This window comes from Engraulis encrasicolus, chromosome 3 (assembly GCF_034702125.1).
Source record: "Engraulis encrasicolus isolate BLACKSEA-1 chromosome 3, IST_EnEncr_1.0, whole genome shotgun sequence".
In the NCBI taxonomy this organism is placed as follows: domain Eukaryota; kingdom Metazoa; phylum Chordata; class Actinopteri; order Clupeiformes; family Engraulidae; genus Engraulis; species Engraulis encrasicolus.
In genome coordinates this window covers 9,955,553-9,971,450 of record NC_085859.1, presented here as the reverse complement: position 1 = coordinate 9,971,450, position 15,898 = coordinate 9,955,553, and the positions used below count along the sequence as shown (strand labels likewise).

The following is a 15,898-nucleotide window of genomic DNA, read 5'->3' as shown; positions in this document are numbered from 1 at the left end:
CACATGTCTCAGAGTGTCAGATAACTCCACACACACACACACGCAAACACACACGCAAACGCAAACACACACACACAGATGCACTTGCACATGTCTCAGAGCGTCCGATAACTTGTTACATGTAACATGTGAGGCGTTACATACATGATACACACACGCATGCACTTTCACATAGCTCAGAGCGACAGACAACACTACAGCGTTACACACACACACACACACACACACACACACACACACACACACACACACACGTGCACACACACGTGCACACACTCATAGACACACGTCATTCCTCTCTGTCCTGGTTGGGGTTGGGGCATGGCATGGTATGGCGTTGTGCGTTCCTGTACGCCAGGGGTGGGGGACCTATGTCTCGAGGGGTGCCAATTATGGGCCTCAAGGTCGTCTTATCCAGCCCCCAATATCATTTTTATGTTATGCCGCATCACATAAATTATGACCTGTTTTGTAAAGTAATTTTAAAAGTTACATGTTACAATGAAGTCATATTTTGTGCGGCCTAGAGAAGGTAGGGTCTTCCTTCAATTTAGGCCTTAAGTGCAGGGGGAAATCCTGGTTAATATTCATAGTACGGCCCTTTGAGAAATTTGAAGTGGCCCCTCGAATGAAAAGGGTTCCCCTCCCCTGCCGTATGCCCACCACCCTAAACCCCCTCCTCACCTCCAGGCCTTCCTCCCCTGTATCCACCCTTCCCTCCCCGTGTTCCCGTTCTCCGTTACACGCCCTGGGAAACGTATGCAATACTGGCAGGCACTGTGCTGCGTCTGCCTTGATACTATATCTTTGTTATCCCTTCGCCCCCTTCCACCCCACTTCCTTGCTCCCCCACCCCTACTCTTCTTCTTGTGCTCTGGTCTTCTCTACTGCACTACTTTAATACTAGGGGGGTATTCCAAAAACTCTGCAGTAAACCTGGTCAAGTTAACCTTGGAGTATTGGCAAATCAGCGATATCAAACTCGGGTCGGGGGGGCCAAATCTGGCCCATGGGGTGATTTTATTTGGCCCCGCGATATAATTATGTGTTACAGTTGACTTGAACATGACATTTGTTGGGGCCAAAGTCCATTGTGACATCTACCACTCAAACAACAGAAAATGTTCCGGCACATTTAAGATACCATAAATTATGAGTATAACAATTGTGCAGTTTTGGAAATTTTGAAAGTGTGAAAAATAAACATTGACTTTGAGCCGAGACTTAAATCTCAGATTTTAGTTTTGGCCCCCTCTGAATTTGAGTTTGACATCGCTGGTCTAATAGAATGACCTGGGGTGCTGATCTTCTTCACTAAGTGACTCCTGTGGGCTATCTATATCCGCTCCTTAAGGTCAATTTGACAAGGTTTATCACTTATCACTTAACCATGTTTTTGGTATGCCCCCCAGGTTTCTGTCTTTGTGTTGTTGTCTGAGTCCAACCTCTCATGTAGTGTCATGTAGAGTGGTTGGTCTCTTGTCTGCTCTGGTCATTTCTATCACACGTATACAGTAGCTGGAATGACAAGTCTTGTCTGCCAGAACATGTCTCTCTCTTTTTGTTTGTGTTTGTTTTTAGTGTGGCGTTGCACACACACATCAATGCTCTTGTTTGTTTTTGTTTTTGTTTTGTTCATTTATTATTTTTGTTCGTTCGTTTGTTTAGTTTGTTTCTTTGTTTTTAAATGTTTCTGTTTGATTTCAGTGTCATACCAAAAAAAAAGATATCATCACAGTTGTGCGAGTATACAAAGAGTTCTAGACAATTCAAAGACTTTGGGGACTGTTAAAAAAAAATGTGTTTGTGAGTACGAGATGGAACTGACGCTTTGCTCTGATATCAGTTTTTAAAATGCTGGTGTGAATCGTGTCTGCATGCAGGGAGTTCTGGACAGCAGGTTTAGATGGTATATCAACACTAACCAAGTCATACACTACACTACGTAGACAAGCCCCCTTTTATGGCTTTTTTGATAAGGGGGAAGATAAAACTATAGGAGTTTTATTTTGGTTTTAGTATTAAGTTGGCTAGTGTCTTTATAAGGGTTTGTCTCCAATACCCCTACATGGAATACACCTCCCTGCACCTCCCTCCTCTACCTCCTGTTCCCCACCTCCCCATCCCAGATCACGCTTTATCTCTACTCCTGACCTGACCTCCTCCTCCCCACCTCCCCTCCCCTCCCCTCCCTCCTCCTTCACTTTCCAGCTTGTTCGTTTATCTCTGATCCTCCACCTAGCCTCTCCCCTCCCCACCTCCCCTTTCTTCCAGCTTCCCTTCCTCCCTTCTGCCCAACTTGTGTTGTATCTCGTGATCTCTTGACTCAAAAGATCTCTCCTGTCCCTTGCTCACCTTCCTCCTCTTCTCCTCCATCCTCTCTCTACTCCTTTCCTCAGTCATCCCTTTTCTGCCTTGTTGCAGTATAACGACATACTTTCTGTCTGTGTTGGCATCCCCCCGGTGCTCTCATCCTCCCTTCCTCCTCATCTCCCCTTCCTCTCAGTCTCTCCTTCTCTCCTCCTCCTCTCCATCTCCCCTGCTCCCCATCTCCCCTTCCTCTCCCCTTCCTCTCCCCTCCTCTCCTCCTCTCCTCCTCCCCTCCTCTCCCCTGCTCCTCCTCTCCCCTGCTCTCCTCCTCCTCTCCGTCTCCCCTGCTCCCCATCTCCCCTTCCTCTCCCCTGCTCTCCTCCTCCCCTCCTCTCCCCTTCCTCTCCCCTCCTCTCCTCCTCTCCTCCTCCCCTCCTCTCCCCTGCTCCCCCTCTCCCCTGCTCTCCTCCTCCTCTCCGTCTCCCCTGCTCCCTCTCCCCTCCCCCTCCCCTTCCTCTTACCTCCTCCTCCCCTCCCCTCCTCTCCTCTCCTCTCCCCTCCCCCTCCCCTTCCTCTTACCTCCTCCTCCCCTCCCCTCCTCTCCTCTCCTCTCCTCTCCTCTCCCCTCCCCTCCTCTCCCCTCCCCTCCTCTCCCCTGCTCCTCCTCCCCTCCTCTCCTCTGCTCCTCCTCTCCCCTGTCTCCAGTGGTCCAGTAGTCCAGGGCGACAACAGCCTGTTGAGTTTAGTTGATCAAGGGAGCGGAGGCCTGCCCTGCCCCGCCCTGCCCCGCACTTCCTTAGTAATGGACTGCTACAGTAGTTATTGATAAGTATGTTGAGAGTGTCTAAGGCCAGGCACTGTGCTTGCTGCATAACGACTAGAAGACTTCAGGTTATGATTAAAGCCATAATGCTATATATTACAAAAGAATATTGATGTATATCTAAAGCATGTTTTGCAAGTGGCAAATAATCTCCCCCATATATTGGAATAGGTCATCCTCCACCTCACGTTAGCTCAGTTCAGTCTTTCCGTTTTGTTGAGTATTCCGTTTTTAAAATGATGCTCGAATGCTCACTCATATCTCACGTCATATCTTAGGTCAGGATTTCAGTTGCCATGTCATGCAGGTTTATATGAATCTTATAGAGGCTCATAGATAATCCCCAAGGTCCTGCCTCTCCGTTGGATTAGGACTATTACTAGGGTAAGGATTACTCTAGGGTTTTTGAGGTGGCTGCTTTTGGTCATTTATATGAAGCAAAGAGGCTCGTAGATAATCCCCAAGTTCTACGTTGGGTTCGGGTAAGGATTAGGGTCTACCTGCCTCTCCGTTGGGTTTGGAAGGGTTAGAGTTAGGACTAGGGTAAGGATTACCTTAGGGTTTTTGAGATGGTTGTTTTTGGTAGTATGGCTGCTGCTGGAGGTGATTGTGTGGAGGAATGCATGCTCTGCTTTTTGCATAGGAATGAAGGCCTTGGTCACAGTGTTTTTGTTTATTTTTTATTATTGTTTATTGTGGAGCATGAAGCCCAGTCATTTAATAGGGCTGGCTGCCCCTATGGTGAGACTATGGTTGTCTAACAATGCTCATCAGAGAAGGTGGGTGAAGCCCCCCACAAAATCACCAATGATACGGACAATACATATCTTTTATTTGTAGGATTTCTACGTATGTCGGTCAGTGCTTTCCACCAAAAACATGTACTGGTATATATTTATCCTTTAATTGTGTTTCTTTTCTTTTTTTAATGTATCTATGTTGACATCGTTCTTCCTCATATGTTGTTGTATGGTATATTTTCTGAATTTGATAGAGCAATCCGCACTGTGCATCCTACACCAAATACTTATGCTGTGGTTTTTAAGTGATACCCACTCCCCAAAAGTGACGGGCAAAAGGGACTTTGTTAATCTAGCGCCACATATTCCAAATGGCCTTGTTTTAGCTGTCCCAAGTCAACCAAGGGATCATTCAGCCAGCCCAATCAAGTGTCTGAATTGGACAAGTAAAACCAAGTCATTTGGAATATGTGGAACTAGACTGTTGTCCAGGGACTGCAGATGGAAATGAGCTGTATTGGCTATAATCTGGCACAACCCCCATCTTTTTACTTTTGTAAACTGTAACTGTTGTGCATGGTCCCTGTTAAACTAAACTATACTAGCAGAGATATTCTATAGAGATATGCCAACATAATATGGGCACCTAACGCGACCAGGTTCCGGTCTGCCTAAAGGGGCGTGTCATAATGGAACCTCTCTCTCTCTACTCTCTCTGATACTAGTCACTAATGAATCCATTTTGCCCATCACTGCTCCCCACTCCCTCTAGCCCCTCTACCCCACTCTAGCCCCACCCCACCACCCCCCGTACCCCTTTCCGCTGTTCTTCCTCTCTGGTTTGGCTCAGTCTCTGCATCTGGAGCTCTGTCTAGTGTTAGCACTTATCACACGAGCACGAGCGGCTTGCAGCTGTCGAGGTCAGAACAGAAGTGCTGCACTGGTGTCAGTGGCAGCGTTGCCAGATGTGAATGATGATTTCCGGCCCTGATAAATGTTCAATAACGGCTCGGTGCAGAGGCACTAAATCCAGCCTAAGTTGTCACGAAGTTCTATTGATTTTTATTGCCGAAATCTATGGAAAAACCCACCCAGTACGTTTTTATGTTCACAGATGGTCCTCCTAAACAATGCAATTTGGCAACCCACAGATGGACATCCTAAACAGTAATGGAGGATTTCGATTTGCTTGCATCCGTCTCCGCTGGTAGTAGTATGAGGAGCCCTTAGCTTCAGACGCAGCACATTTCAGCACTTATCACGAGAACCACAGGTGCTGGAGTCGGGTCGTAAAGAGCTGGTTCTCATATCAGAGGCCCTAGTCTTGTATTGGGGTCTCTACTGTCAGGGGCCCTCATATTAGTGCTCCGCAGCAAGGAGACATCTTTTTAAAAAGTGAAAGCCCAACTGGGACACCAACCTGGCGGGTCGGGAGTCGAACCGGCAACCTTTGGGCTACAAATCTGACACCCTAACCGCTTACCCATGACTGTCCATGACTTAGAGGATCTAGTTCCAGGAACAGGACCCGTCATAACTGCTTCCATATCAGGGGCCCTCCTGCCAGGAGCCCTCGTATTAGGGCTCCAGTGCTAGTAGCCGTCATGTTAGGGGCCCTATTTCTAGGACCTCTCATGACTGCTCTCATATCAGACGCCCTAATGTCAGGAGCTCTCGCGTCAGGGGCCCTAGTTCCAGGAGCTCTTGCATAAAGGGCCCTAGTGTGAGGAGGACCTGTCATAGTAGGGGCCCTAGCCATAGGACCTGTCATAGTAGGGGCCCTAGCGATAGGACCTGTCATAGTATGGGCCCTAGCCATAGGGCCTGTCATAGTAGGGGCCCTAGCCATAGGACCTGTTATATAGTAGGGGACCTAACACTAGGACCTGTCATCGTAGGGGCCCTAGCCATAGGACCTGTCATTAAGGCCATAGCCATAGGACCTGTCATTGTAGGGCCCCTAGCCATAGGACCTGTCATTAACCCTCTGAGGTCCGAGTGCCCTTCAGAGGGCAATGTGTCTCCAAAAACAAATCTGTAACTCTGAGTTTTTGTCATTGAAACATATAAGTCACACCATTAGAAACCTCAGACCCTCCAGGTCCCAAATATATATATATATGAAATGAAAATACTTGAAAATGTTAGGGTGGTGCAAGCAGCCTAAAAGCCTCTGAAAAGCCTTAGACCTCAGAGGGTTAAGGCCCTAGTGCCAGGACCTGTCATAGAAGAGGCCATTGGGCTAGGACTTGTCATATTAAGGACCATAGTGCGGGGACTATTAGGGACCCTCAAACTTGGAGCTTTCTTATCAGAGGCCCTACTTCCAGGAGTGGTGATATTTGAGGCTCCATTGCTATGAGTCCTCAGAGGCCCTATTTCCAGGAGCCCTAGTTTCATGGGCACTCTCATCAGCATTTGTGCTAGTAGTCCTTTTGGGTGCCCCTACAGTAGATTCAGTACTTGGAGCCCTGTTTTCAAGGCTTGATGGAAACTGGACAGATCTCTCAGACGTGCAGAGCTTTGCCAAGCCAGGGACCTTTCTCAGACTGTTATTTTTGTTTACCATCATGATACCATCGATGGCGTTTCGTTTGTTTGTTTCATCACTATTGCTTTCGATATTGCAATACTTGCAATGTTTTTTGTTATTGTTATTTATCGTTATTATTATTATTATCCATGTGTGTTCTGGCCTGTACATGTGTAACTACAAATAGGAACTTTTAAACCTCGTCAGTATTGTCACTTGTCAAAGAATTACTCCAAAGAGTTGATCTAATACGATTCTTTTGGGGGGGAAGTCCCGTGTGTGCTCTGCATCACAGTTGTCAGTTCCTCTTGTCAGTAGTTGTATGGCTATTCCTGTAGGTACTTAATCTATTACCGATGAAGGCAATCACATAGAACTTTGCACTTGGAAGGCACCGTTCTAGAAGCATCAGACCCAGAAAGAATGGGGAGATGATATTTATTTTATTATAATATCGTATATGGAAATGTATTTACCTGTGGCCCGGAGAGAGGTATGCTTTAATGACATGGACTTGGTTCTCTCTGACCTTGTGTACCTTTGCTCGACGGCTACTGCACTTGTTTGAACCAATGAAGCATTTCTCCATTAAAAAATACTGTGAGAACCAAACCCTGGCTTGTCTTTGTCTTTATTTTGGAGTGGACTATGCCGATATGTTAGACGATGATGTTGTGAGGACACATGTTAATTTAGAAATTTCTAATTTGGTGCCTTCTTGGCCGAGAAAAGACTGAAAATGACTTAAGTGCTTGTGGATTTGTGACGACAATCCCCATAATACATTGCAATGCTCCACAGGCCACACCCAGGCAACTCTGCCATTAGGCCCATACGACTTTGTTGCTGTCGACCAACGTTGACGGAAGCACGTGAGCGAAAACTTGTTGTCACGATGTGGGTGTTATTAACAGGGTTCGTACGGTCATGAAAAACCTGGAAAAGTTATGGAATTTGAAAATTCAAATTTCCAGGCCTGGAAAAGTTATGGAAAACGTATTTTTGGTCAAAAGTTTTGGAAAAGTCATGGAAATCCATCCAGTGTTTCATCAATTATCTTTATGAAGTTAATGCCACGGCGTAATAAAATCTAAATGTCCGAGTTCTCGTGGAAATGATGTCTAGTGCAGGCTGCGTCTGCCTAACCATGTGTTGCCAAATTGAGTGGGTTTCAAATAACGCATGTTGTAATGGCTCCAGGCGGGTTTCAAGCGTTTTTGGCGCTAGAAATCAGTCACACCTGGCAATCCGCCTCGTAACGCGCGAGCTAGATGTAGTGTGTGCGTGGTGGTGAGAGGTGATCATAGCTCTAATCCTAGAAAAGAAATGTGGTTCTGTACGATATTACAGCATGCTGCGAAGTGTTACTTCAACAATGCGCGGCTTAACTTTATGAAAAGATGATCAACAATGGCTGGAGAGGACGAAAGTTGTGATGTGTCCGTCCGATATTGGCGAAGTAGCGGCACTTGTTAGCCACCTGAAGGGCAAGATGCAGCAGGCGGTTACCTCCTCAGCTACTAACAGGTTAGCAGTTATACGCGTTTTAAAATATTTAGCGGTTCCACTGAAACGTAGCTAATGCCAAAAGGAATACAATCCTAAGACCTGTTTGGTCTTGGTTTAATTTGCCAGATAGGGCACCAAGCGAACCATGCTTTCGGTAAGCCCCGAGATTTTTATATTGATAAGCAACGCACCTGCTGCCTGCGAGTGAACTTGTCCAGTGTGCTGAAAGATTACATGAAATCCGTACAGTAGTCTATGTGCAGCTGACCGCGAGCCAAACGATTACTAATGTCTGCATGACGCGCCTGTTTTGAAATACGGTATAAACAGCAGCGTGACTAGAGTTTGAAAAAGTCATCTGTGTCTTTGTTTTCAAATCGGTCAGATCGTTGTAACACAAAATGAAACTCACCCTAGCATCTCCTTGAGTGGGTGTCAGACTAGAACTATGCCACGAACAGTGCAGTCTCTCTCTCTTTTTTTTTGCTCCAGCAACGACCACAACAAATGACAACATTATCATTCTTACAGGAGTTTTGGACTGTTGTGCTTAGGCAGGTGTAGTAGGCAGGCCTATGATTTCTTACTTGGGCAGGATGAGCATTTATCCATCTCCATAGAGAGCATGTTGATTCAAATGTGTCTTCATGATGATTTCACGACCTAATTTGCTATAGGCTGGCCTAGGCCTATTCATTTTCATTTCTGACTGTACATTAGACAAGCGAATTATATAACATTTGTGAATAATAGCAGAATTAATGTAATACAACATGAAGTATAATTGTTGCTTATAGCTTGTAGTAAAAGATAACCTATAGTATGAATATGTTTATTGTTTACATATTTGTAATATAGGCTATGTAATATATAATATAATATGCCATAATCTATAGTATAAATATATACACTAATTACATATTTATAATATAGGCTACGTAATATAGCCTGTAATATAGCCTAATACGCCCCCATCCCCACCCCCCGCGCGCGATTGGTCATTGGTTTTTCGGTCCTGGAAATTCAGAAAAAGGTTTTGGAAAAGTCATGGAAAAGTCATGGAAAAAAAATGGTGAAAAAGTGTATGAACCCTGTATTAAATACAGCGCATTTACAGTCGGCCACAAATATGAACGAGACGATGAGCTCGCACCGATTTGCTCTACTAACACACCACGTGTGAGGAGTGGGGGGACAGGCAGTGAGGAGGAGCTGAAGTGGGGACCTGCGCAAACTTGTGTAGAGGTGTGAGACAAGACCCATATACACACGTGAGTGAGTTGTTGACCAACCAGTTAATGGGCGCGTGACCTCGGAGAAAGTCCGCAGACGAGCGTTGAAGGGGATAAGCAACTGCAGAGGTTGCAAGATCTGACTGCAGCCGCATTCATCCCGGGATAATTTGACACCATGTGACATGTCACCTCGTCAACGCAACATCGACAAAATTTCGAAGTTTGACAGGAAATCTAACCGTCATGCAGTATTTTCATCCAGAGTGCATTGCTGTCTACATGCGCATGCATGCGTTGATGAGAAATCGAATGCACTTAGTGACTTACTGGAGCCTCAATGCCAGTGATTTCAAAAGCACTGGCACACTGATCTGTGATAGGTCTGTTAGCTCATTAGGCCGAACCCCCTATGGGTGGGGTTGAAAGGGTGGGGAAAAGGCTTGTAGTCTCAACAGAAATCCACCTCTCTTACACTTCCTCCTACAATGATGCAAAATGACGATTTTTAGATGCGTCCCACGCATCTCTATAAGAGGCTTTGGTGTCCGTCCGTCCGTCCGTCCGTCCGCCCTCCCGTGATGTGTTTCCCTCCCGTGATGCGTTTCTGAATTGTGATTCCCTCCTGTGATTCCCTCTTGTGTCCACAAGGTGGCAGTCGCTCAGTTTTGGCCTGGAGCTCATGCGTGCAAACCAACCGTGCTCTTTGCCTGTGAGAAAAACATGGCGGCACTTCCTGTTGATTTTCACATGAAAGTTTTGCTTAATTTAAAGTCCCTAAGCGACTATAAATGTTGTGGCTTCCATATATTGATGTAAAAGTGCCCCACGAAGTAATGAAGCACAACAAAGTTACTCCACATTACCATTTGACCACTCGTTTTTCTATGCTAACAGGGTAGCATGTAGCATTGTAAATGATCCAGGGAGAAAGGGGGAAATGTTGTGATTTCAGTCCGCCTGAGGCAACGATTTTCGTGGGGAAGATGACCTGCATCTCGCTGGCATTGAACCACGCCCCCGTGCCTTATTTGGCTCGCTCAGCACGTGCGTCCTCAGTCCAATCGCAATGCTTTATTTTCCCCAGACGTTTAATCGCATTTAAGTGAAAGTGCCATGTATACACATCGCAAAATAACTCTTAATCCGATCTATTTAAATCGCATTTATTAAATCGGACTTAAAAACATCATGTACACGTAGCCAATGTCTCATTGATTAGTTTATGGAACTTACGGTTTGTCTGTTACGGTCCACGAAGACAATATCCACGTGAAAACGCAAACGCCTGCAAACCACTGTTTTGACAGAAATACAGTTCACCTGTCGCCTACTCTGTTTTCTTCCCAAAGCGGCATTTAAAAGTATTCCATGAAATCCAACATCAACGTCACTTCAAATAGGTGACAGCATCATGCTCACACATGAAATAACACTTCAGTGAGGGGGGGACATCACTGCTCTCATATTAAAGTGAAAAGAGAATTTCACATTTTAGTTTATTTAATGTAGGCCTATGCAAAATTGCAAATAGCCTATTCATTGAAATCTGTCCAGAAAGGGTTGTAATGTTTGCCTGTTTTTTATGTTTGTAATTAAAAAAAAAAAAAAAAAAAAAAAAAAAAAGTGATTTAAAAAAAAAAAATAGCCTAACAAAAATAGAGATTTTATGTTAAAAAAAATGTGATATGGGATGGACCGATGGCCCCCCTAAGCTAAATTCGCCTTAGGTCCCCACATTGCTAAATGTAGTGTAAGGGATTATTTTGAAAAGACAGTAACATGTAATCAGCAATGCATTACAGTTTTTCAGTAAATTGCCCAACACTGTTGAAATCCTATGGTACTTTTTCAAATCCAGGCTTATACAGTACATGGTAGGCTTATTGATAAATTGCCTTGACAGGTTATGAGGAGGCCAAGGGGGCGTTTGGGCAAAAAAGGTTCAGAACGGGCATAGACGGACGCATCTGTTGTCCGCCTGTCGGACTTGTTACATCATTGTAGCCTAGTAGGAGGAAGTGTTAAGAGGTGAATACGGATTTCTCCTGTCTTAGGGGGAATTGAGAGAGTGTTGCACGACCATTCAAAACTATTACTGGGTGTCTAACAATGGAAAGCCTAATGCAAATGGGTGGAGTGTCCCTTTAACATCACTCCAGTAAAGGCTTGTATACATTATGCACTTCTTGCAATTTTTGATCATGCTAAACTGCATTTCGTTACCATGTATTTACAGTACATGTGCAATGGTAATGAAGGTTAATCTAATCTAATCTAATCTAATCTAATCTAAAATTAATGGTCATATTCCAGAAGAAAAATACAACGAAAGCACAAGCGGTGTTCAACCCTCTGTTAAACTGTTATGCCTACAGTGACAAAAACAGCAATGGTAAGCAAAAAGGCCCTAAAATATTAATCTCTCAGGAGTGTCTATTGCCTGCGTACTGTCCACTTATGGGATCATATTAAGAGACTCTCTCCCACTGTGAAGAGGCCCTCAAGGCTCCTCCAGACGGCCCAGGTAGACACTTAAGGGGATCAGACAGCCCACAGCAGTGGGGGTATAAAGTCCTAACAAGTAATGCTGCTCAGGACTACTGCAGAACACCACAGAGCCAAGACCCCTCCAGCCACTGCCACTTCAGAAGGTAACTGCTTAAATTATGTTAGTTTTTTTGTAGTTTATTTTTAGAATTTATGCTGCCCATTCAAAAATGTGCTTTTCATGAGTAATTTGCCAGCACCATCAATTTCCAAGTATCTGCTATCACTTGGAGTCTGCTTTAAGATCTTCTTCATCTCTGCCATATTGAATGGGGCACCTAAGTCACGCCCTCTACTTCCTGGTTCATGGGGCAGAGGGAGTCAAAAAATGATTACTGGGCTTGAAAATGAGTGATTTTTGGATTTGTGGTGCATAGGTGGAGGTCCAAGGCTTGGATTGGTGCCAAAAACACACTCATTTTCACTCATTGTTGTGCTGTGGTATGGCACTCAACTGACACAATCATATTGATTTTAAAATAATTGTATTTCGTTTGATTTTAGCTAAATGTGGTAAAGTCTAATGATTAGACTCTAATGTATTTTATGCTATCATATGTCATGATGTGTTAAGTTATTTACAGTAATGTGATAGTTGCCTGATGCTGTTTCAGAATGGGAAGTAAGGGCGCCCTCGTGTGTCTGCTGCTTGTTACTGCAGCTGTCCTGCAGTGCTCGTCTCAGCACTGGTCACATGGCCTGAGTCCCGGTGGAAAGAGAGAAGCTGACTCTCCCAGAGAATCACAAGTAAGATGCAAATAACCATTTTTACCCAGTCTCCATAGCTGTTGGTAGTGTTTTTGCCATGGTGTACATAGCTGCATTGTGTAATTTCTTAACAACTTTTGCTTTAAGGTAATAGTGCTTCGTGCTGGATCCTTATAGAATAAGTTGTACCATCACCTTAAACCCATAACGATCAAGACATTTGCATAAAACAATTATGCTACATAAATAACACACACATAGACATAGACATCCGGTCTATGTTCTGTGTGTGTGTGTGTGTGTGTGTGTGTGTGTGTGTCCGTGTGTCCTGTGACACCACATCATTTTGATGGCCATGTTAATGTCCCCTTTATCCCTCAGGTGATGGAGGGTCTCCCCAGGAGAGGAGGGGCACGCTGTGGGAGTGACACCAGAGAGGCAGCCAATCAGGAAAGGTCCAGCACACTGGAACAGCTGGTAATGTGGCCCATACTGTTTCCTGTTTAGAGTAGAGTATAGTAAAGTACCTTTTATTAATCCCATAGGAAATTACTGTGTTTATTAGCAAAATAGTCTCATCCAGTCTCCTATTTTACTGCACTTCACTAATTCCAGATGTGCAATTTAACCCCTTCGCCTGTGTCATAACCTTATTGGGCAGTCATGGGTAAGCGGTTAGGGCATCAGACTTGTAGCCCAAAGGTTGCCGGTTAGACTCCCGACCCGGCCAGGTTGGTGGGGGAGCAATCAACCAGTGCTCACCCATCCTCCTCCATGACTGAGGTACTCTGAGCATGGTACCGTCCCGCCGCACTGCTCCCTAGGAGCGCCATTGAGGGCTGCCCCCTTGCACTGGTTAGGCATAAATGCAATTTCGTTGTGTGCAGTGTTCACTTGTGTGCTGTGGAGTGCTGCCACAATGACGATGGGAGTTGGAATTTCCCAATGGGCTTTCAATTTCACCTTTTCGCTTTCACTTTATTGTCACCAAAATTGTAATGACTAAGTCTTAATCTGTTACTTAATTGTGCACTGTGTAATATTTTAGTTATTTATTTCCAGAATTCATGCTGCCCATTCACAAATGTTACTATTTGCACAAATACTTACCACTACCATCAAATTCTAAGTATTCATTATGACTTGGGAAAATTGCACTTTTCATATATGGAAAGGTGGATCTTCTCCATGTCAGCCATTTTCAATATCTAGAAATAGACATTTTTAACCATAAGTGTAACGTACTGTACTTTGATTCTTTATTCCTTAGTAAATAGTCATGGAAAGATCAACGTTGGCAATACGCAGCACATTTACAATGAGTGGCAAAGTTGCAATACTCACTCTGGCCACCATCCTGCACAGTGGTCTATGGCAATCAGGCAAGCACAGTGCACCTGTAAGGTTCTCTGTAATGTCATAGCTATGTTGTGATGATGTAGTTGAGTGTTTTCAGCAAAGAGTGAAAAGGTCCACAGCAGGGCCCATCTGCACAAAGAGGCTACACTAACACAAACAAACAAACCACACACACAGCACATCCTTGTGGATATCAACAATACATTGACACAAGACGTGCAGTGTTACTGAAGGTTAGATAGAAACAGTTGTAGTTAAGCCTTTAGTTTGTGTATCAGAGCTACCGTTCCCTTGACTTACAGTCTCTTGTGGACAGCTCTATCTGTTGACCTGTCTATCTCTCTATATTTCTACTAATACCCGTCTGTCAGTGGTGTAGTCTACTTTTTATGGTGGGTATACTCTATACTGTATATTTGAGCATTTTTTGAAGTGGGTATACTGTATATATTTGTGCTATTCAAAACAATGGATCAATCAATTTTAAGTGGGTATACTGAAATATATATACTCCGTATACCCGCGTTCTACGTAGACTACACCACTGCCGTCTGTCTGTCTGTATGTACGCATGTATCTCTGTCTGTTTTTCTATCTGTTGGTATCACTATATGTCAGTCTGTCTGTCTATATTTCTACATGTCTGTCTATATCTGTCTGTCTATATCTCTATATCTCTGACCGTCTGTCTGTCTCTTTACATGTCTGTCTCTACATGTCTGTCCTCCACAGGTCAGCCTGATGAGCAGAGCAAATGAAGTTTATGACTGAGAGACGTCCAGGAGGCTCCATAATCACTACAGTGTGTTTTACATTATTGTTTTATGGCAGAAATCTTCTCTAAAAGTCACCGCTGCTTTTGACAATATAAGTTGATAACAAACGTGTTCAATAAATAGGCCTACACAATTTGATATGAAATAAAGAATATCATGCTCTCAGTCATAATGTTCATACACATTGTCAGTGTCTAAAATTGTTGACACTTCAGGTAAAGAGTATTATTGCAGTGTCCACACACACACACACACACACACACACACACACACACACACACACACACACACACACACACACACACACACACACACACTACTGTATGCCTCTGGGGATGTTTTTTTAATCTGACATTTTGCGGTTGTTTCAAATGCAGACATTAGGAATCGAGGATGGAGGAATTATGGGATGATGAGCACTTTCCTTTTCTCTCTCATGCGATAGGTTTCTTCATTTCCCATGTGGCCTAAGACTAGGGTCCTTGCTTGAGGGGTTTGGCCAGAGAGAGTAGAACCCGTGGAACTAGTGAAGAGGTAACGAGTTGGCAGACTTTTGTTGACAGCAGCAGCCCTCTGTCCATGTTTGATGTGTCAGTCAGTTTGGAGTACCGACACGTATCTTCAGTTCAATTGTAGGCTACTTGAGGAGCTGCTGTAGCCTACTCCACCGAATACAGTACTTCAAAAATGGCTGAAGCATGTGTGATGTGAATTTGAGTGCAGCAGCACTCTACCCATGTTTCACTCAGTCTGGAGTGCAATAGCATAATTTCATTAAATTGTAGGCTACTCATCGCCGCATACTTAGAAAATGGCTGAAGCATGTGTTCTGCATCACAGTTGTCAGTTCCTCTTGTCAGTAGTTGTATGGCTATTCCTGTAGGTACTTAATCTATTACCGATGAAGGCAATCACATAGAACTTTGCACTTGGAAGGCACCGTTCTACAAGCATCAGACCCAGAAAGAATGGGGAGATGATATTTATTTTATTATAATATCGTATATGGAAATGTATTTACCTGTGGCCCAGAGAGAGGTATAGTTAAATGACATGGACTTGGTTCTCTCTGACCTTGTGTACCTTTGCTCGACGGCTACTGCACTTGTTTGAACCAATGAAGCATTTCTCCATTAAAAAAATACTGTGAGAACCAAACCCTGGCTTGTCTTTGTCTTTATTCGGGAGTGAAGAAAAAAAGGTCAAGATGTGTGTGTAAAGGATGCCTAAAGAGGTGATGGAAACCTGGAAGGAAGTGTCCACAAATATTGGAACAAGGAGCAGCAGGTTAAATGCAATCATGCAGACACCCCCATAACATCCTCGCACGCATATCAGTAACCGAAAGTCCCGTTCAA

General features: G+C 44.2%; 1 protein-coding gene across 1 annotated transcript; it reads left to right on the top strand.

The window, feature by feature from the left end:
• Positions 1 to 12,312: 12,312 nt before the first annotated feature.
• On the top strand, positions 12,313 to 14,535 carry LOC134445208 (progonadoliberin-1-like). The gene is made up of 3 exons (XM_063194286.1): positions 12,313 to 12,444; positions 12,787 to 12,882; positions 14,497 to 14,535. The coding sequence occupies exons 1-3, from the start codon at positions 12,313 to 12,315 to the stop codon at positions 14,533 to 14,535; spliced, it is 267 nt and encodes an 88-aa protein (XP_063050356.1).
• The last annotated feature ends 1,363 nt before the right edge of the window (positions 14,536 to 15,898 follow it).

Coding starts and splice junctions, on each gene's coding strand:
- LOC134445208 (XM_063194286.1), top strand. CDS start 12,313: ATGGGAAGTAAGGGCGCCCTCGTGTGTCTGCTGCTTGTTACTGCAGCT. Junction 12,445..12,786: donor ACTCTCCCAGAGAATCACAA/GTAAGATGCAAA, acceptor TTTATCCCTCAG/GTGATGGAGGGTCTCCCCAG. Junction 12,883..14,496: donor CCAGCACACTGGAACAGCTG/GTAATGTGGCCC, acceptor TGTCCTCCACAG/GTCAGCCTGATGAGCAGAGC.